The sequence below is a fragment of the Equus quagga genome, chromosome 22 (assembly GCF_021613505.1).
Source record: "Equus quagga isolate Etosha38 chromosome 22, UCLA_HA_Equagga_1.0, whole genome shotgun sequence".
Lineage (NCBI taxonomy): Eukaryota > Metazoa > Chordata > Mammalia > Perissodactyla > Equidae > Equus > Equus quagga.
This window is the reverse complement of record NC_060288.1, coordinates 17585710-17608498: the sequence shown is the minus strand read 5'-3', so window position 1 is coordinate 17608498 and position 22789 is coordinate 17585710. Positions and strand designations below refer to the sequence as shown.

Here is a 22789-nt window from a genome sequence, read left to right as displayed (position 1 = left end):
AGGTCTCTCTGTTATGGAATTAGCTTTGTCTCCCAGATGAAGCTATATATAGTTGCCGTCATTTATGTGGAAACATTCTCTTAAAATAACTGCACCGTTCACATGACGAGATTTCATTTTCTATCAACATATCACTAATTCTACTATCTCAGCAGAAATAGTCTTCAAAATCTCTGAAAAAGCAAATATAGAACCTTTACTTCTTCATTAGAAGGCTAGGTCAAGCTATTAGGTTCCCTAGAGAAAGAGAAAGCAGAATATTTATTCCTTTAAGAGAAGCTGAGGGAGGAATATGCTCAAGAAGTGAACCTACGCCTAATTCATAAACTGAACAACTGTAATCTAGCACATCTCTTGCATGGTGCTTTATTAAAAGTATAGTTTGGTTATTAGAATGAATTTTCAATGTCTTCCCACCTCCAAGTATGAAAATATGTTGGTGAAAATCTTACGCAATACTCATTATGACAACTTCTAGTGACCAGAGATTATTTTATCATTTAATTTTCCCTTTCAAATTAGCTTTTATTCGAAAAAGCTAAAACTTTGCAGAATTCAAATGATGATGCAAAGTCCATTAGAACTGAACAGTAGATTATATGAGAAAAAAGACGGCAAATGAAATAAAAATCATGATGGATAGACAAACCAAGAGAAGAAGAAATTGTGAAGAATTCCACAAAACGTAACCCCCATTTTGTTATATGTATGTATACAATATACATACAATATGATTTTCTAAAATGCAACTGCACTCTGCTGGTGAACAGGGATCTCGCTTTATATCCCCTTTGCATAGTCTGTGCTGAACACATGGCAGGTGCTCAGAAACTTGCTTAGCCAAGTTTAAAATCACTCAGTAAATGAGTTAGCTACTTTATATTCATCCTTAAGTATACATTAACCATTGAAATTCCGTTTTTTCTATTAGTTAAAAACGAAAACATTCACATTAGTAAAATGATATTACCTATAAGGATAGCCGTGGTACTTGGAACGAAATATTGAAAGTAGAAAACTGAAGAAGAAAACCACCAGGCCTAAGCCCACTAGGCAAATTACTAGAAAGAAACAGAAAATACCATTAGTGTCTAGACACATGCAATCCAAATGTTTATATTTTTTAAATGCACTCAATTAATTACAGTATACTTACATTTAATAGTTCATGGCACATACACGTACAACAAACCAGATAATCCAAAATACAATGTATTCATTATTTTCCACATTCCTCTCAATGCAAATGTACTATTTGGGGTGTGAAAACAACACAAGTGACTGCTCTAAGTCTTGCGGTGGTTTTCTTCTCTTACAGAGTTCCTACAAGTACTAAAATGCCCCAGAGGGATTGAAACAAAACAAAATACGTGATAAACCACAGAAAAGATCATCAGCCCTTGCATTATGAAGCACTGACTAAATTAGCAGAGACATTTGCATTATTAGAATGCTAAATATAATTTTATTCTTTTCAGATGCTATGCAACATCTACCAAGAAATCTAATTTTAGATTATTGGCTGGATTATTGCTTCAGTAAAAACCTGTAACTTAGAAACAGTTCATCCCAGTGTACCGGAGGCTAGGAATAAAAGGGTGGAGAGTGAGAGAACATGGACTCTGTGAGAGTCAAATGGGGAGAAAAATCCCCCTAAATAACAGGTAACAGTGTCAAAGTATTATCGCTGTTTGTTTTACAAAGGAACAGGGGCACATGTTACAGTAGAATGTGCTACGCTGTGGTCCAGGTTTTCAGTACTACTTTGTCCCAGTCAAGCTGACAATAGGTCAATTATGTTTTTTGTTTTCATAAAAATAAAATATATATACAAGTATATATTTTTATAATATAGAATATATTTATAGTAATATAAATATATTTATAATAATACAAATACATTTATATACATATAACATATAAAATGTATATTTGCATATATATTTTAGATATTTAATTAAACAAGATCCATTGCTATTATTAGCAAAATAAATTTAAACATATTTATAAACTTTAATAGCTTAAAAACCTGAGCCAATTAAACGCAGCTATGTTTAGAACAAAAGATATTTAAAGAAACTGAAATTTATTTAGATCTGTTCTGTAAGTAAGTAAAATTAGAGTTATCACTTAATAAGGAATATCTAAACATTTCTTAAGAATTAAATATTTGCACAATACTTGTATCCTTTCATTAGTTTCAGGGAGTTCTTTAAAAACACTGAAATATATCTAAAATAAGTAATTATAAAAGAAAGGGGAAGACAAGAGAAAAGAGATTAAATGCACTAACAGAAGAAAACAAGGAAAATTAAACAGTTCTACATGTTTTCATAATGAAATATGATTTAAAAAAATCTTCCAGCATATAAATGAGACCAAGTTTAATTAAATCCTTGAAATTAGGGAGTAGATTAGACATGGCATTGTCAAAATATGGTCTAGAAATGCGTCAGTCAGTTTCATTCAGCTCTGAGGGAGTATCATTCTCAGTTTCGAGTACAAATTGTGCAAAGTCATAAGTGCTTAATAGCATTCAATTGCAGCCTCTGTGACATTTCATCTCAGACCACTCATGCAGTTGAACTTCAAATGAATATTGGTAGAAAATAAAGCAAAAAACACGTTGCCGAATATCACAAAATGAAAAACAGCTTTTTTTTTAATTGCAGAATATCCAAGTATGACAGACACCAGGCACTAGAAACAGCATATTAACAACTCTGCTTACAACAATCTGACTAAACCTAGAATTAATTACATGATGCTTTACTTTACACCTTCCCACATTTGGTATTTTTACCCAACACTTCATTCTTTCCTCTATATCCCCTTTTTTAAAAAAAAATTTTCAGAAGCTGAATAAAAACACTCTATGCATTCCCTTTGCTGCTTTTAGTAGCTCATTTGGTTGTGCTTAATGGGAAATGAGGCTCATGATATGTGATCTAGTAAAACAGAATATATTTACTTGAGTCTATGCAGCGGCACTAAATAATGCTACTTAAGTACTTGTATATGGGGAAGGGAGAGGAATCAGTGAAGAGCGGGGAGTCAGCAATCACGAAATGAACCACTGCAGCCCACACAAGAGAACACACTTGCAAGAAAAAAACACTCTGACAACACAGAAGCATTCTGACCTGGGCAATAATCATCACAGTAGTTGTGTTATATCAAAAATAAAAGTCACACTAGAAGCAAAAAGGAATAATTAAAAAATATATATTTGCTCTCTCTCTCTCTCTCTCACACCCATGAATAACTAATTTGGCAGTGGGTAGTGATATAGAAATACCTACCAAGAAGAAAGTTGGAAGGAGTGATTTTACAAACTCAATATCATAGACATTGAGAGATTAAAAAATTACTACATATTTCTTACTATTACTTACCTTAATATGACAGGATATACGGTAAATATGTAATCACATAAGAATTTGTCCTTATAAACATTATTTGTCAATCCCAAGAACATCAAATGTTTATTTCAAAAGACAGCATAAAATGATATTCTGAACAATGCCTAACTAAACAAACCAATGTGTTCGTTTCTTCTGTAGTTTCTTTACAACAGCATATAGACAACATCATGGGAAAACAGGGCAGACTACACCGAATATGACACCCAAAACATTTCAACACTTAAGACACCTAAGTATTTGGAAGTCACTATGATTTACTTACGTACATGACCCTCTAGCTAAAATTCCATAAAGAAAATAAGTCTATTTTTATTTTAAACTTCTGAATAAATTATTAGTTTTTTTCAGACACTTATGCTCCTCATACATAAATTCTTGGCTTTAAAAAGGGTTCAGAAATGCAAAACATACTGAGAAAAAAGTTAATTATAGGTGTGTGGAGGTATAATAATAAAATCACATGGGGACAATGTTAGTCATAAAAAGGTCTGAGGCAGGAAATACTGAATTTAAGGCCCTCCATTCTTTTCTAACCTACATTCTTCAGAGCAGAAGATTTTTCCATGTGCTCTGTTTTCCTACCAAAATCTGTTACTTTAAAAAAAATGTATTTTTTTCCACAACCCTGAGAGAAATAGTTCCATCAAAGGATAAGACATAGTTAACTTGCTTAAAAACACAAGGCTGGAACTTGGTGGGGTTGTAAATCTTGGAATAACATTGAAGAAGGCAAAGACCCTGGAAAAGATAGTATCAAGAGATGCCCTCTTTTTAAATGTTCGTAAAAGGAAGTTTGGAGGTAATTGCAGGGTACTATAACATTTCAGTGTACAAAACCTTAGCGAAAACTTCGCCAGTCAGTCCCTGAATGCACTTCTGATTCTTGTGGCATAGGGAACACATCATTTGCCAACATAATCTCTAAGACTCAGCCCACAGAATTTCCATCTCTCCCTGTAGGGTGGACGTTACTACAGAGAGCACAGCTTTAGTAGCAATGTGTCAAAGCACCCCTGACAAAGGTGAATGACAGCTCTCCTTTATATGCAATTCCAGAGAAAATCACCTAATCCCATTTTGGAAGAAATATACTTTAAGTACTTGCACACACATCCAAGAAACAGAAGAAAGTAAACCGCAATCTTCCTCAAACCAGAACATTTCTTTCGAAGTTTGTTTACAGAGGACTTTTACATATTTTTCATTTGATTTAAATGGATGTTAAGACTAAAACAAAATTACAAAAATAGCAACACAGACACTTACTCCGTCTTTTTCCAACATCTCCTTTGGATGTTGCCGCTTCATTTAGAAGAACCATCCCCATGGTGATAGCAGCATCTATAGTAGTTGTCAAGGAAACAGTACATGATGCAAATAAAATCTATTAATTTTTCTGGATCAGAACACTATGTGTAATTTAACCAGAATGGTTAAATTACAAGTGCACACAGAGGGAAATACAATTTATTCTCTTTATAGTACATAAAATTTCAGTTCTTTGTGTATTTAAATATGCCTTAATTTTTAAAATATATAACCTGCAACTTCAGTCTGAGACTTTGAAGGTCTAATTCTAAACGCTCTTAAGTTTCAGGACTTTCATAGCACATATGAATTACATGGACTCCCAAAACCAGTTATGACATTTCACATTATACATAAACATATGCACTAGTTATAGCCACAGTGACACATTTCATTGGCAATTATGGAAAATTAGAATATATTCAGCATGATTTTTTCCCCCATTTTCACAGTGAGTGTGTGCGTAGCTTTCTCTTTCTTGATGTCTAAGGGGTTTCATAGATTTTTTTTTTAAGAAATCTTTATTAAGGTTAGGCATTGTCCTTGGAAATCTTTTGTATCCAATTACAAACCTTACAAAAGCAAACAAGCACATTATAACAAAGCAGTCTAACAAACTTAGCAGGAGCTTGATCTAGTCAAGTAACTGACATTTTAAGAATGAGAATACAAAATTACTTGTCTACTTAATGTCTGCTTGGATATATTCATGCCACGCTGAAAGATGCCAAGGATTAAGAAAATAATGGGACTTTTCACCTTTAATAATAACATTCTTTGCCATGTTATTAAAACATTTTTGATATGGACTAATGTTAAAATTTAAGAACTCATCAATTCTGGAAATATATTTACTAAGTGTTCTGCCCAAATGACTAATGGATTAAAAAATGAGAAAAATAAGCTTAGCCCAGAAATTCCTCAATTTGCTTAAGTAACTTTATTATGATTTCCTTTTATTCCTTTCTACTGCTCTATGCATACGCCCAGCATCGATAAGTCTCCCGTACAGGGTGTCTGTAAGTGCCTTCTACTGCAGATAGTCAAAGCTCAAAGAATACTGTCTGGCTATATTTATATACAATTAAGTGGAGGAGGTCACAGGAAATTCTGCAGAGTAAATATTTCTATTCTATTTTCTGGTTATTAATAAGTAAGTATAGTACTTATATTTGAGTCTGTTTTCATGACCATATTATCCAACTTCTGGATAATAAATGTCTGACTTATCCAGTTAGGCATTTATGTTTACACTCACCTCTCTATACAAATGGTTTTCAACCTATTCTATTTATTTACAGCAACCTTTAATGGAACCCTTTCTGGAGCAAAAATACCAAGCAACCAACGAACCTTGGTTGGAAGCCTAATGTATATAAGAGAAAAAGCCATTACCAGCCCTATGCAACACCAACTCTCACCCACCTTGCCCAACACACAAATACAGTATAGACTATCACCAAACTTTTAGGGATCCATGATACACAGTTTGAAAACCACTCAAATTTAGATAATTCCTGAATTCCTTGAGTTTTGCTTATGTAGTGATGGCCTGAAAAGGATAATGTAAGAAAATGAATCTTTCGTACTACCACTATGATAGACTGTGGACTTGATGGATTCCTGTTCTCAAGGTGTTTTGGACAACCTACTGACACAAATACTCATGAGTCCATGGTCATAAAGCATTGCTAATAATAAAATGATGGAAAAAATTAAAAGCTTGTATCACTCAAACTGTTCATATGTAGAAATTTCTACTGCTTAACTCAGTTCTCTGGAGCAGACTGCTGTGAATGATATAGATCCTTAATAAGGAGTTAAATTAGGTTTCTCCTTTCACCATTCTCTGGTAACAGCCTTTTATGTTCATGTATAAATTTTAATGTATACATTTAAATATACATATTATATCTATTGAAAATTCATACAGAATTAGATTTTAACTATGACAATATTTTTTGCAAATATTCAAAATAAATGACATTTAAAATGATTTTTATGTACATATTATATACCTAACAAATACTCATTTTAATGACTCCATCTGCTAAGCAGCTTCCAAAATTCCATTAATAAAATCACGGAGAAAATGGCACTATTTCTATTTCTGGAGAAAATAAGGTTTACAAAATTAAATGCTTTAAAATTTTAATCAGTGTGAACCATACATGAAAATATTCTCAGGGTAAAATTTTATACACAAACACTCATGTGCACTAATGTATATGTTATAAACACACAAATAGACATGATCTCAGGGAAAAGTATATTTCATTGGATATTAACTATGGTCACCCAAGTATAACACATCTCTATTAATATATCTTCATACCATTTTTACTACTCTCCCTTTGTAAATTGTTATAATGTGAAAACTACATGAGCAACAATTCTCATTGGATACGCTTTTAAATTTCACACAAATTCAGGCAATGCTGGGACAAAAAATTATGTATAGGATTTTCTTAAGAGTATACCACATTTTATTGCTAACATTTTGTTGAGAATTTTTGCATCTAATTTCATTAGGGATATCGGTCTATAGTTTTCCTGTGGTGTCCTTATCTGGTCTTGGTATCAGGGTAATGCTGGCCTCATAGAATGAGTTTGGAAGTGTTCTCTGCTCCTCAATGTTTTGAAAGGGTTTGGAAAGGGTTGGTGTTAATTCTTTAAATGTTTGGTAGAATTCTCCAGCGAAGCCATCTAGTCCTGGGGTTTTCTGTTTTGGGAAGTTTTTGACTACTGATTTGATCTCTTTACTTGTTTTTGGCCTGTTCAGATTTTCTATTTCTTCCCAATTCAGTCTTGGTAGGTTGTGCATTTCTAGAAATGTATCCACTTCTTCTGGGTTACGTAATTTCTTGGCATTTAATTGTTCATAGTAGTCTCCTTAGATCCTATGTATTTCGGTAGCATCAGTTGTAATGTCTCTTTCATTTTTCATTTTGAGTCATCTCTCTTTTTCTTTGCTGGTCTTTTTAAAGGTTTCTCAATTTTGTTTATCTTTTCAAAGAACTAGCTCTTAGTTTTGTTGTTGATCCTTTCTATTGTTTTTCTGGTCTCTATTTCATTCAGTGCCACTCTGATATTTATTATTTCGTTCCTTCTGCTAACTTTGGGCTTAATTTGTTCTTTTTCTAGTTTCTTGAAGTGTAGTTAGGTTGTTTATTTGAGATCTAATTTCTTAATATGTTCATTTATCACCATAAACTTTCCTCTCAGAACTGCTTTTGCAGCATCCCATATAATTTGGTATGTGTATTTCCATTTTAATTTATTTCACGATGTATTTTTATTTCTCTTTTGATTTCTTCTTTGATCCATTGGTTGTTCAGAAATGTGTTGTTCCGTCTCTGCATATTTGCAGTCTTTCTAGCTTTCCTCTAGCTGTGGAGTTCTAGTTTCCTCCACTGCAGTTAGAAAAGATAGTTGGTATTATTAAAATCTTATGAAATTTGCTGAGACTTGTTTTGTGTCCTATCATATGATCTGCCCTGGAGAATGTTCCATGCACAATTGAGAAGAATGTGTATTCTTCCGCTGTCAGATGAAATGTTCTATGTCTGTTAAGTCCACTTGGTCCAAGGTATGATTCAATTCCAATGTTTCCTTGTTTTTCTGTCTGGATGACCTATCCATTGCTGATAGTGGAGTACTGAAGTCCCCTACTATTATTGTATTATTGTCTATTTCTCCCTTTACATCAGTTAGTATTTGCTTAATATATTTTGGTGCTCCTTTGTTGGCTACATATATGTCTACGATTGTTCTATCTCCTTGAGGTGCTGACCTTTTTATCATTATACAATGACTTTGTCTCTTGTTACTGTTTTTGGCCTTAAGTCTATTTTGTCTGATATAAGTCTGGCTACTTCCATTTTCTTTTAGTTTCTACTTGCCTGGAATATCTTCTTCCTTCTCTTTATTTTGAGCCTATCTGTGTCTTTACAGCTGAAATGAGCCTCCTGTAGGCAGTATCTAAGTTGGGTCTGTTTTTTTTTCTATCCAGTCACTGTGTGCCTTTTGGTTGTTGGGGTCAATCTACCTACATTTAGAGTGGTTACTGACATGTGAAGACTTAATACTGCCATCTTATATTTGCCTTCTGGTTGTTTCTGTATCTCCCTTATTTCTTTCCCCTCTGTTTCTGTCTGCCTTTGTAAGTCGGTGGTTTCCCAGGGTATTTGCTCAGGCTCCCTTTTGTCGTTAAGTTTCCTGTCTCTTATTCTGGATTTGTGCTTGTGGTTACCATGAGGCTTACAAAAAACATATAAATTGCCGTCAGCAGAAAACAGACTATCTTAACGTCACTCACCTATAAAGGTTCTACCCTTTTATTCCTCTTCTTTTATATTTGTGATGTCATCTGTTACCTCTTTCTATACTGTGAATTCATTAACAAATTGTAGTAGCTATAATTATTTTTAATGCTCTTTTCCTTTAACCTCTACACTGTAATTAAGTGGTAAAGACACTATTCTAATATAGACTTACAGTTTTCTAATTCTATTTATCAACTTTATCACAGTTTTGTGTGTACTTTCATTTTTTGTGTGTCATTAATGAGTGTCTTTTCATCTCAGCCTGAAGAACTCTTCCTCATTTCTTGCAAGGCAGATGGTTGACTCTTTTTGCTTTTGTTTTGGAAGGTCTTTATTTCTCCTTCATATCCGAAGGACAACTTTGCTGGATAAAATATTCTTGCCTGGCAATTTTTTCTTTCAATACTTTGAATATGTCATTCTATTCTCTTCTAGCCTGAAGAATTTCTGCTGAAAACTCTGCTGATAGCCTAATGGGGGTTACTTGGTAGGTTACTTTCTTTTTTTTCCTGGCTGCCTTTAAAATTCTTTCTTTATTGTTGGTTTTTGATAGTTTCATTATAATGTGTCTTGGAGAAGGTCCTTTTACATTGAGATAATAAGGCATTCTCTTAGCTTCATGGACTTGTATGTCCAGTTCCTTCCCCAGGTTTGGGAAGTTCTCAGTCATTTCTCTAAATAAACTCTGCCCACTTCTCTCCCTCTTCTCCTTCTAGTATGCCAATTATTCTTATATTTGCTTGTCTGACGGAATTTGATAGCTCTTATAGGGTTTCTTCACTTTTTAAAAATCTTAGATCTCTCTTCCAACTGAATCATTTCTAAATTTATTCTTCAAATTGCTTATTCTTTCTTCCATCTGATCTGCCCTATTTTCAATGCTTCTAATGCATTCATCAACTCATTTATCGAGTTCTTCAGGTATGGAATTTCTGTTTGGTTCTTTTTTAAATAATTTCAATCACTTTAGTAAAGAACTCCTTCTGTTCATTAATTTCATTCCAGAGTTCATTGAATTGCCTTTCTGAGTTTTCCTGTAGCTCATGGAATTTCTTCCTAACAGCTATTTTGAATTCTTTATCAGTTAGATTGCAATATTCCATGCCTTGAAGTTTGGTTGCTGGAGAATTATCACCAAACAAAAAAAGCGTTAAAAGAAATAAAGTAGGATGATATCACAGGGTTAGATGAACATGATAATGAGAAAGGAGTAATAGGGAACAAGATAGCTAGCTCTATTTTAACATAAAATATCTTTATGCTAGGCATAAAAGTAATTTTTAGGTCAAATAAAAATAAAATGTACATAAACAATATAATCTTATCTTTAAAAATAAATAATAAAGAAGAGAAATGCAGGGAAAGATAGATAACAAAAAGTTAGTATCAACTGTCTTGGAGTAATGAAGTTGTCAGTTTTTATATTCTTTATTGACCACATCCTACAAAGCAGTTGTTGGCAAATTTTTTCTGTAAATGGCCAGAAAGTAAATATCTTCAGCTAAGCAAGCTCTCTGGTGTACTGTTACTACTCAACTCTGCTGTTATAGTGCAAATAATCACAGATGATACATAAATAAATAGGTGTGGCTGTGTTCCAATAAAACTGTATTTAGAAAGATAGTAGGCAGGCTGGGTTTGGCCCTAGCTGTCCAAGTTAGCAAACTTCTACTATAAAGAATCTAATGCAGCGCCAAAGATACTATAAACTATTCTATCTGAGAGGAAGTTAGCTCCATTCTTACTTGAAAATAAAGAAATGCAAAACTTAGTAAACCCTTGTGCATATGACCCCAAAGTGGAAATTTTAAAGGAAAGGGATTACTAGCACAGGTTCCGTCCAACCGCAAGGTAAATATTTTATTAGAAAGCAGTAGGGTCAGGAACAAGTGTGATCTCAGCCCCAGAATGTTTCCTGCAAAGGTGAGTTTTCTAGGCTTTCCCAAGAAATGACTGTGAACCTTCTTCAAACTTGAAGGCTGTAATTAATACATGAATTAAACTAAAATGACTTGCCAACCTTCCCTCTCTTTTATTTAAAGACACCCTTTTAACTTATGGCCTTAGAGTGTTGAGAATCATTTAGCTTCAGTTCCACTGTATCAATGAAATCACCACTTTTGGCTTAAAAAGAGCATTATTATTTGAGAAAAAAATCATATTTGTAATACAAATTTTTAGATGAAGGATTAGTTTTTAGACAGGGAAGAAGCTAGATGATCATCTGTCAGGGTTGATGTGTAGGGTTTCCTCCACTGGGTGGAAGGCTGAATGGCTAATCTTGAAGGCCCCTACAAATCTGAGAGATTCTATGTCCAAGTCTGGAATAACAGAGGCTTTTCTGCCATTAAACTGATGGGTGTAGTCATTTGGGTATGCCTTACTGAAGACTCCCCACATTATAAGAGAATACGAGATGAAAGTATGCAGTAGATAAACTATAACGTTTCTGAGACTTGTTCTATTGTTTTGAGATTGTTAATGCCTAGGCCTGCCTACACACACACACCCCGGTCTAGTTCATGTTTTGCTTTGCACATTTGTACTGATTAATATCATAGCAATTTACACTTCCACTACTGTGAGCACTCCACAGTTTCTCTGCTGATCTTGTCTATCACCTTCTTACTGCTTAAAAAGTCAAAATATTGATATGATCCCACATAAAACAGGGGCTATTTGTGTAAATTATAAATAATACCCAGAGGCATTTAGCATCCTACTCGACTAGTGACAAATATATATGCATTACATTATAATTCATTCTCAACTACACATGATGTTAAGTTTACTGTTGCTCCTAGGAAGAGAATCAGGATTGTCAATTTAGAGAGAAATGAGAACAGATGTTGAAAAAAGTTAGCACATTATAGAAGACTTAAAGGGATCTAAATCGAAAATTATCTTCAACTTGCATCCATCATTAATTTTCCTCTATAGTATGTTTCTCCTTGGATATAACACATTAAAATAAAATAAAAATCTCTATAACAGATTGAAAACAAATGCAGAATAAAATCATCTTCTTTCATAACAAATGGAAAACATGGTTTTTTCATAGGAAAAGCAAATGTGATCTTTACAAGAATACATACTTTAAAATTATTATTATTGCTAGTATAACTTTTGCCTTTTATATTAGCACTTTTACTTCCAACTAATATTTATCTCATGTCATCTGCTTGAGATCCCAGAACTTAAAGGATGAGGAGAATTAAGGGACTGGTCAGAGTTTACATGGTTGACAGCAAAGCCAATCCTAGAACTCATGCATCCTATGTGCACTGGCACACATGGACCATATCTTGGTGAATTCAGATAAGGTCCAAATTTCTTAACAAGGTATGGGAAGATTTTCATTATACAACCAAAGCAACCTTTCATCAACTTCCTCTTCTTCTGAATATTCTCTCTTATTTTATGTTTTTCTACCTGTTGTCCCTTCTCCTAGAATATTACCCCTCGCTCATTCTCCTTTTGGGGAACTCTTTTCTACTGTATCAAAATCCAGCTGAAAAGTCAATTCAACTTCTCTGGGCATCTGGTTGCTCCTTACCCTCTTGCTGCTTCCAAGCACTGATTATAGCATCTGTTACACTAGATTATAATTATTTTTCTATCAGTCTCCCTTCTTGTAAACAGTAAATATCTTATATTTGCACCAGGTGTTGAAACATAACTAACAGAAAAATAAATAAAAATGAATTCTTACTGGGAAAAATGTAAAGGATTACATAAGTTATTATTAGACAGTTCACATATTGCCTATTAAAGTGGTACACTATTTCTTATTCCTTTTTTTATACTTTTCTCTCATAGACTAGTTAGGATTGTTCTTTCTGTTTTTTCCTAAATAAGGTACTAAGAAAATAAAACCCTACTAATAGGGAGAAAAATCTTATTCTTAGTAAATATGAATCTATAACCTATGACATCAAATGACTTCATCTGTTCTTTCCTAGGTTTTTTCAACAAAATTTTGTATATAGCAATTGCATCTAATGATCTGGCTTACTATATTAGGAGAAAACCAAAAGGCAGAAATCTTCCTACAGATAAGCAAAAAGTAACCATCTGGAATTTACATTTTTTTTGCATAAAGGGAAGAAATACACATGCAAATTACAAAAAATACATAGATTAAACACCTTGATTAAAAAATGCCAAGTGAAAATAAAATCAGAAATTATTATAAAATGGCTTCTTTTTAACTTTTACTGATAATTTTAACAAGTCTACCATTTTAAAAGGAATTATCTTCTTTATAGATATCTGTAAAATAAAAATTACAGGAGAAATAAAGCAACAAATAATTACTAGTAGCAAAAAGAGAACAGGAACTTTTAATTCTTTTATGTATTACTGTTAAAAATCTATACGGAAGACTTCATACTGCTTGTGAAATTTCTTTGCATCCTAAATCTCAGCTTGATGTCAATGAGCCATGAAATGAAACCTTGGAGAATTCCTGCCGCACAATGGAATGAAGGTCTCAACACAGCTTTTCATTCCTTTTGCTAGGTACTCCTGATGTAATAGACTATCTGCTCTGAATAAAGTTTACTGCCAAAATGCTACATCACAGATCAAAATTAGATAGAAAAGAACAAAAGACATACATAAATAAGAGCTAAAAAGTGACTTGCAATAAATACTTTGTTTTTTACTATTTAACACAATGATTTTTACATTTAACACAAATGTATTTTGCTTCATAAATATATTAATATAACTAAAAGATAAATTAAGAGTAAATATAGCCTTGCCCTTATTTTTTAATATGGAAGAGGAGATGTTCCTATAAATACATTTGCAAATATTTCATTTTCTCACCTAAGGCCCCTCTGATGTAACGAAAGTATTAATCTCTGACTCTATTAAAGTTGGAAAACAGAAACCTGGTAGTTACTGATCAAGATCACAAAACTTGAGAATCTTTACTCAAATATAGCTATTTCTAATTCTAATCTATGAGACAAATTAGAGCAAAAAAAAATACTCATCATAATAGCTTCTTAATTTTAAAGCCATAAAGCACGAGTAATTAAATAAATGCAAGCAAGGAATGGGCTGCAGATATGCACAAGTGCACATATGCACCCAAGTATGTGTGGTCAAGCGTGGAAGGAGTAAAAATGTTGAGAGCTGATAGAGAGGAAGAAGATAGTCAATGTTGCTCACAGAGTCTCAGAAAGACAGTGTTTATTTCCCCTGCAATACAAAATGGAGCCATATAATCTCTCTCCTTCAAAAGGTCTTTGGATTATCTTGTTAATTACACATATTGAATGGACTCAAAGAATCTTACTCCAGAACAATTGCCATTCAATATGTTCCCAGTGTAACTTTTAGATAATACCATAGGACTATGCTTGTTTTGTTTTGCTTTTTCTGGTCATCTAGACTTTCGTCAAATGTTAGAGTCAACCAATAGATATGTGTGTTACCTGTGACCTGGGCGAAGAAGATGGGAAAATATAAGGAGGGGAAGCAGCCTTTAATGAGTACTAGATGATTTATGTGTGGCACCTCATTTACCCTACAAAAATGCCATGTGGTTAGTTTGCTAAGCCTGATTATAGAAATGAGGAAGTTTGTGAGCTTCTTGAGAACTTGAAGAGCTTCAAGCTCGCCCCACCCCTTTCTTCCACTATTATCAACACAAGACTGAGTCTATATCAGCACCTGATGCACTGTCCAGAACATAGTATGCAAATAAAAGGGATTACCTGAATAGACTGAAGGTGGCAAATACGTATTTGCTGGTGGATTAAAAAATGCACTGTTACAACATCACAAGGTAATGAAATACAAAAACTTTAATGGTATTAAAAAGATAGTCTTTTCCATTCAGATTAAAAATAAAAACTTCAAGATGGTGTGAGTGACATTTATTCATGAAATCCTATGTCATGATGATAATAAAATACTATACATAAAACTTAAGTACCTGTACAACCAACAGACCACGAAAAAGAAAACGGAATTCTAATCCTAGTTCCTCCTCTAACCTAAAGCAAATCAGATAAATTTTGTGGGTTTTTATCCTATCTGCAAAATGAAGTTTTGGCCAGGATGAGTTCTAAGAACGCTTAAAGGTTTAAATAGTTCCTGTTCTATAAAATACTGGAAAATTTGGTCTAGACTACTTCATTTGAATATGAATCTTAGTAACCAGGAGAGCAATCAAATCTTATACATGATACTATAGGCACACTTGAAACTCTGATAATGACTCAATATGTTCGACACTATAAATTTAACCTTCGAATACTTCCACAAGACTGATACAAACATCAATGTTCCCAAAAATGCAGTTGTTTGTCCCAAAGTAACTTTACTTCATTTTAAGAATATTCAGAGTTTATGTTTTCAGTGGACACTTGAGCCTTACCTCTTTCCTGTCTTGCTGTCTTCTTCTTTACCCTTCTACCTCCGAACCATACACTGCACTGTTATGTGATTCATAACAGTCTGATACGTTCCAAAAAGAGATGTCTAACTATCCTAAATCTCCCTCTTCTGACTTACCATAAAATTTAAAGGAACCAGTACTAAGACAATGTTTTTATCCTGCTTTCTATATTATAGGACACTTTTTTAACCCCATTAAGATCTTATAAGGGAAAACCATACAAACTTCACAAAAAACTCTAGCAAGAGCTAATCAATGAAGAGAAAAAGCTATACTTTGAAATTCAATAGTCAGTAAAAAATAGAAAATTACAGTCTGTTAATGATTCAGAATAAAAACAAAATTATATTGTAATAGGAAATAGAGGAATTAGAAAATTCGTAATATAGTTAAGTTTAAAATTTAGTGTCTTTTAAAAGTCTTGATATTTATTGTCAAGAAAGAAAAATCAATTTGCTAGCATGCAGCTTTGGTTTGCCCTTTTCAATCGAGCACTGTTGTAAAGGATACTTAGTACCAGAATAATGTGTGACTCTGCCACGAATTGAGCCTGGCTGCTTCCGTGGATGTAACTCTATAAAACAAGACAAAGAAACAAAAATTATAATCTGGGGAAAAGCAGATTTTTTTTGATAGCTTTTTTTGTATTTTGTAGTTTTATGCCATGAAGATAAACAATTGGAAAATCTACTGATTAAGCTCTTATTTATAATTCTTTTGAATAAAGTCACTACGAATTGGAAATAACAGATGAAAATGTTGATTGATATTACTGTAAACTGTAGAAAGCAACTTGAAAGCAAAAGTAAACTTAACCTACCTTGTGAAAAGGTTTAGCACAAACACATACACACAATGCAATGATTCTTCCAGAGTTACTGCAAAATGTACTTGACAGCACAAGGTACAAATTAGAGCAACTAAGTTTACTGATTGATCATCCTTTAAAACAAGTAAAAAATAATCTGTCAAACGTTAAATCACTGTCTTCCTCATTATCAAAGTGTTTAAGGAGATAGCTTTATAAATGGATTCATTCCATTAGAGCATTTCAATTGATTTTTTCAAAATATAATTATTAAAACTGTTTTACCTCATTGAGAAATGTAGTTTTCTGTACCTAGTAAGAACTATACTAGTTGATACCAGTTGATTATAGAAAATCTGACACAAATCTCCACCTAGGAAATCTTGCTCTTAAAAAACTGACTCTACAGAATTTCTGTTGTTAATGTCTCCTATGAAAATTAGTTGCTATGCAGTTGCTTTAAATAAAAGTCACTTTCTAAGTTTTGTATTTAAACAAAATTCTGTTGAAAAAAAATGACACCTACAATATAAATCAATGTCCCCAATTTTATATCACATATGAAGCACAACTGTATCATTTAAGAGGACCAAAAATTTTCCTTTGTGTTTCTTTTTGACAATAAATATGGATGAGAGCATGTTTGCTTTAATGGAAAGAATATTTGAGTCAGAATATTCCTTCTTGGCCTTAACCTTGCACATGTCACCAAATCTTTTAGAAAGTCAACACCCCCTCATATATAAAATTAGGACGTGAATTAGGTGATTCCTACAATCCTTCTGAAGTGGATAAAGTCTTCTGTGTTTTGCCATCAATCCTGTCTTGGTATTCTCAGGTAAAGGCAGTTCTTGATCTTCTGATCTAACTGTCTTTGTTTCCATGTCTAATTTCTCAGTGATTCACAGCACAGCTGCCTTATCCAAAGGTGTGTTTAGATGTATTCTGTAAGCACAGCTTCAAGCAAACAGGCAAAAAGACAAGCCACTGCTGCTTCATCCACTGCAGCTTCTGAGGAATCCTATCACATGTGTTTTCTTCTGACTCTATCCACTGAGGTGTCGCTATATGGAGACAAGGATGGCTTTGAAAATCATAACCTAGTTGCTGTCTAGTCATTCAAGATTTTTAACATTACTAATGAATGACAATAGTGAAATTACCAAAAAATGGAAGTAAAACAAATACAATACTATAAGCTATACTTGACATCGCTTCAAGTCTGATTAGAAACTAAGACCCTCAGAACTAAGAAACAAAGGTTTTATTATGCTATATAATTATAACAGCAAGGATAATAACTAATGCAACCATACCAAGTACTAATAATGACAACTACCATTTATCAAGCACTCAGCTGGGGTAAAACACTTAGAAGTTTCACATGCAATATCTCATTTAATTCTAATAATCCTACGAGGGAGGTATTTTTATCACAGCAATTTTTTTTTTTTTTTTTTGAGGAAGATTAGCCCTAAGCTAACTACTGCCAGTCCTCCTCTTCCTGCTGAGGAAGCCCGGCCGTGAGCCAACACCCGTGCCCATCTTCCTCTACTTTATATGTGGGACGCCTACCACAGCATGGCGTGCCAAGTGGTGCCATGTCCACACCCGGGATCCGAACCGGCAAACCCCGGAAGACCGAGAAGCAGAACCTGCAAACTTAACCGCTGCGCCACCAGGCCGGTCCCTATCACAGCAATTTTATAGATAAGGTGACTAAGGCTTAAGAGAGGTAAAGAAATTTGTCCAGGTTTTCACATCTACTATATGTAAACTCTAGGATTTGAAATTAGGTTTGTTTGACTTCAGATCCTGAGCTGTCATTCACTATACTACTTTGTTATTTGCTGGACATTTGACTGGATGCTTCATATGTTATCCCATTGTGGCTTCTTAACAACCATATAAAATAGTTAATATCACGTTATCTTCCAAATGAGGAAACTGAGATTGAGAGAAATTAACTTACTTAAGATTGCACAAGTAATTGGTGGACTTTGGTCTGAAACCCGAGTCTGCTGACCTCCAAGGTCCATGTCTTTTCCACCATATAATAACAACTTATCAAAAGACAACAAGAAAATCAAGTGAAACATTTTCTAAAGCTTTATCTGGCAATCACATAATTAAATGTTGACTGTTAAAGTAACTAAAATCAACATTTATATGACTGACTAAAATGCCTGAATATAACATTACTGAATAATATGCCAGATTTATAAAGCAACTACAAGGTAGTTGCCTATATTAGAGTCACATGTTTAGAGAAGAAATTCAGATATTTTCTAAGTGATTGTTTTCAAAATTTTTTGTTTAAGTAATAGAATCTTCTCTGGTCTCTCATCGACCTCCGCCCTTCAAATCCTCTGGTCTTATCTCAGTCTTACTTAATTTGATCTGCCTGAAGAATCTGCTGCATGTGATCACTCTCTCCTTTTTTGCAACACTTTCTTCACCTGACTTCCAGGATGCCACTCTTGACTCATCCACTGCACTGCTTCTTCTTCCTCAGGCCCCTTGGCCGTTCCCTCTCATCCTAACTCTAAATTCTGGAGTATCTCAGAGCTCCATGGACTGAAGCCTATTCTCTATACTTAACCTTCCCAGGTGTTGTCATCCAATCCCACGACTTTAATTATCATTTCTATACTGACAATTCCCACATTTCTATCTCCGGCCAGTTCTTGAGATTTGTATGTTGGTCTGATACACATCCATCTCCACTTGGTAGTCTAATAGTTTTCACTAACAGACTCCGCTTGGAAGTATAAAACTTAAAATGGTCAAAAACAAACTTTTGATATGCCTCCCTTTCTATCCCAGAAACAGCAACTTAATTTTCCCAGTTGTTTAGGCCAAAACCTTGGAAGTATCCTTGTCTCTACTTCTCTCCTCCCTCCCTCCCTTCCCATATCTCCAATCATTCAGAAGATACACTTGACTATACTTCAAGATGCATTCCAAATTCAACCACTTGTCACCCCTCCCAGGAAGTACTGGCAAAGGAGCCTGAGAACAAGGGCCACGCCGCATTACCTGGTCCTGTCATCATCTCTTGCCTAGATTATTGCAATAGCCCTCTTTGTTCTCCCTGGCGTTACCCTATAGTCTATTTGTCAGATTAATCCTGTTGAAACTAATCAGATTCTATCATTATCCTACTCAGAACCTTTCTCAAATGCGTGAGAAAAATGTATCATGCAATCTATTTTCTGCTTCCAGTCCCAACACCAAAGAACCTATATATCTCTAATTTAAAAATACAGCTAGATTAAAAGAAATCCACACTTGGTCCTCAGAGACTTATTTCACTATAACTGATCTATAACACTTGAAGCTTTTTTCTTTTATACACGAGGCAGTACAGAGTAAAGGCGTGGAGACAGTCCTGAATCTGCTGCTTGCTAGCTGTGTTATCCTGAACAAATTACTTAACCTCAATGATCTCATCTTTAATAGGAAGAGGAAGATATTCCTCAAAATACTGCCCTAAAAATCAAAATAAGATAATGTCATGTTAAGTAATTAGAATAATACTTGACTTTTTCCATAGTAAATCATCAAAAATAATCAAGGATATCATTTTAAAGTCTCTACTCCAAACAAACTACTTTGTATCTTCTAAATATTAGATGAGCATGTTTAAATACCATTCAGAAATTCACTTATATTCACAGGTGAATTAACTGTGTTGAACTGATATTTTAAAAAGATAATATTTAGGAACCTGTCCTAACATTTTATTTTTGTCCATCTTCTTTAGTCATCAAAATCACTTCAAGACCAGACACTCCAGAAGACTTCAGGATTTAATAAACCAGAATTCATTCAATAAGTTTTTATGGAGCAATTATTATGTACCAGGTACTGATTTAGACAATGGGCATCCAACATAACAAAACAGAAAACAAACAAACAAACAAAGACTATGATCTCAGGAGCTTACACATTCAGCCGACAAGAACACGTTTTATGTACCGAAGTGCAACTGAGAGATTATTGGCACATACTAAAAGCCTTAAGAGCAAATACAAGAATAAAAAGACAAACGAGCATTCCAGATGTCTTAAGCATTGACCGTAGACAGGTAGCTTTCATTTATGGGGCCATCTAAAGCAATAACTTAATCCAATTAAGATTGAACTAAAGTCCAAATTTTAAGATGGTTTTAAAATTTTCTATTTAACTGATGCATGTACTTTCAAAATCCTTTGAAAGAAGAAACATTGAGTAACAAACGTCTTTACAGATTTAGCTTGCTGTTCATTTATATTCTTTCCCTCTCTGATTTTTACTAATTTTGACAAGGGAAATATCAGTAACTAATTTAATCCTAAATACATACTTAACTTGTATTTATAAGTGCAATGCATTTACACATCAGATGACTAGTCTAGAAGGAAATGTGCATGGTCTTTGATATTGGATGCATACCTATTTTTTTCCACAGAGACAAATGTTTTGACAAACCATTACTATAAATGTTCTCCACTTGTCCATTCCATTAAATACTTCATAGAGCATATGAACCAAAATCCAAGAAAAGAATGGTTCATAAAAATTACTTAATCAGAAAACTCATTGTCATGACTTAAAGGCCAATTTTATTTAGAAGAAAAATTAGATGATCCGAAGTTTACACAGCAAAATATAAATAAATAAAAATAATAATTTCAAATAATATACTTGAAAATAAAAATTAGCCATATTTTGTTTAATACAATGGTTCTAATACCTCTTACATAACAGTACCAGAAAAAAGTGAAAATAAGCTAAATAATGTCAGTAGATGAAAAAAACCTCACTACATTTAACTTATTCATAAATTCGTGGGAAGATGATTACCAGTCATTATACTCTGCTTTTTTAATATTATTTTTAATTTGTGTTGATAGTGAGTATTCAACAAGGAGTCCTTTTATACACTTAATGTTCTGAAAATAACAATGGCCGGTGTGGACCAACAGGCTGTTGTCTGAGAAGGCAGCTATTGTAATGAAAAGCACACTGAACTCTGAGTCAGGAACCTTGGTTTCTAGTACTGATAATATCCATTCAATTTAAGAAACTAGTTGTTAATCTTGTCAGTTCAATGATTTGGGTCACAGTTTCCTAATCTATAAAAATGAAGATATTGAAATTGATTGTATCAAGAAAAAAGGTAGTATAGTAGTTTATAAAATGGATTTCAGTCAAAAGGCCTGAGTTGGTGCTCCTATCCTGGATGTGCCACAAGGGTGACCTTGAACAAAATTACTCTAATCCTCAAACTGTTCAACTGTATAATGGAAAAAACAAAATGTGAGAAGTGAATTAGATGATACACGTAAAATATTTAGCATCAGGCCTAAAACCCAGTAAGCAGTCAAGAAATGCCATTACTATTATCATTAATTATCTAAGATTCAAATGAATTTCAAAATTTGACTCTTTTAGTCACATGACTCACAGATGAGCATAACATCCATGTCTATGGGTTTATGCCTATTGTTAGTCCATTAACAGTAGACTATGTCTGAGATAAATTCTCCTACCAGCAAATAATTTGTTTTTCTTTTTCAACTTCCTATTCAAGTCTCTTACATACCAAGGTGACATTAAAATTATCAGCCTTGGAGGAAAAGCAAGATATAACGAACCAACCTGTTTGATGAACTCTAACAAAGACTGTTTCAGTTAAATGGGCTTTGGAGCAAAACCAAATATTAACGTAAGCAAAGTACAAAACATTGTTTAGTGATATTTGTAAGCCAGGAAATAACTCTTTTGAAGAAAGTAATACATATGATTCAAATTAGTTGTTATTTCTCCCTTATTCATTGATAAAATATATACTGGCATCTATTTGCTTTGGCATAAGTTCCTTACTAGAAAAAAAAGAAGTGTGCTTAAACCAGTCACAGAGAGATCTAAGTAATTTTGAGTTTTGATCATTTTAAAAAATGCAACTTATTTTAAAAAATCATTTTTGACATCAAGAAAATGGCAAATGAATAAAACTAAGATTTGATATGGTTTGGTGTTACCCAAATGACAATTTGTCTTAGTTCAAAGTTAAATCCACAAAAGCGCTTTTGGTCCCTCCTTTCATTTTAAAATACATGACTGCAAAATGAACCAAGAGCCTGTCAACAGCTAGAGGAAACACTGCTATGATTATCTTTCACCATCTACATGAATTTTCCATCCAATCTTTTCACACCGTTTGACTCAAATCGGGTGAAATGACATGTAAATTTTTTCTCCATTTTCTTTCCCCCTTCTTGCATATGTCATGAAAAATTACCTGTGTGAATCGTTTTTAGCCTTTTTTCAGTACCTTATTTACTACCTTTCAGTACATGGACAACAGACACTTGAAATTTAAGAAAATCTGTCAAGTGATAATCTCTCAATTGTCTAGCATGTGATTCTTACTCTTTGCAACAGAGTACTGCAATAGCAGGAAAAAAGGAAACATGATAACCTATTATCAACATGAAAACAGAACATAGGGTGAAAATCT

At 33.5% G+C, this 22789-nt stretch overlaps 1 protein-coding gene across 3 annotated transcripts in view; it reads right to left on the bottom strand.

Moving 5' to 3' along the window:
• The window catches only part of TUSC3 (tumor suppressor candidate 3), a 213981-nt gene that overhangs the window by 13275 nt on the left and 177917 nt on the right, over positions 1–22789 (bottom strand). For all 3 annotated transcript variants that reach the window (XM_046648817.1, XM_046648818.1, XM_046648819.1), the window contains exons 7-9: positions 15984–16047; positions 4692–4766; positions 971–1061 (exon numbers count right to left, since the gene is read on the bottom strand). In XM_046648817.1, the coding sequence (XP_046504773.1) occupies positions 971–1061; positions 4692–4766; positions 15984–16047 (230 nt within the window). The remainder of the gene's footprint in view (positions 1–970; positions 1062–4691; positions 4767–15983; positions 16048–22789) is intronic.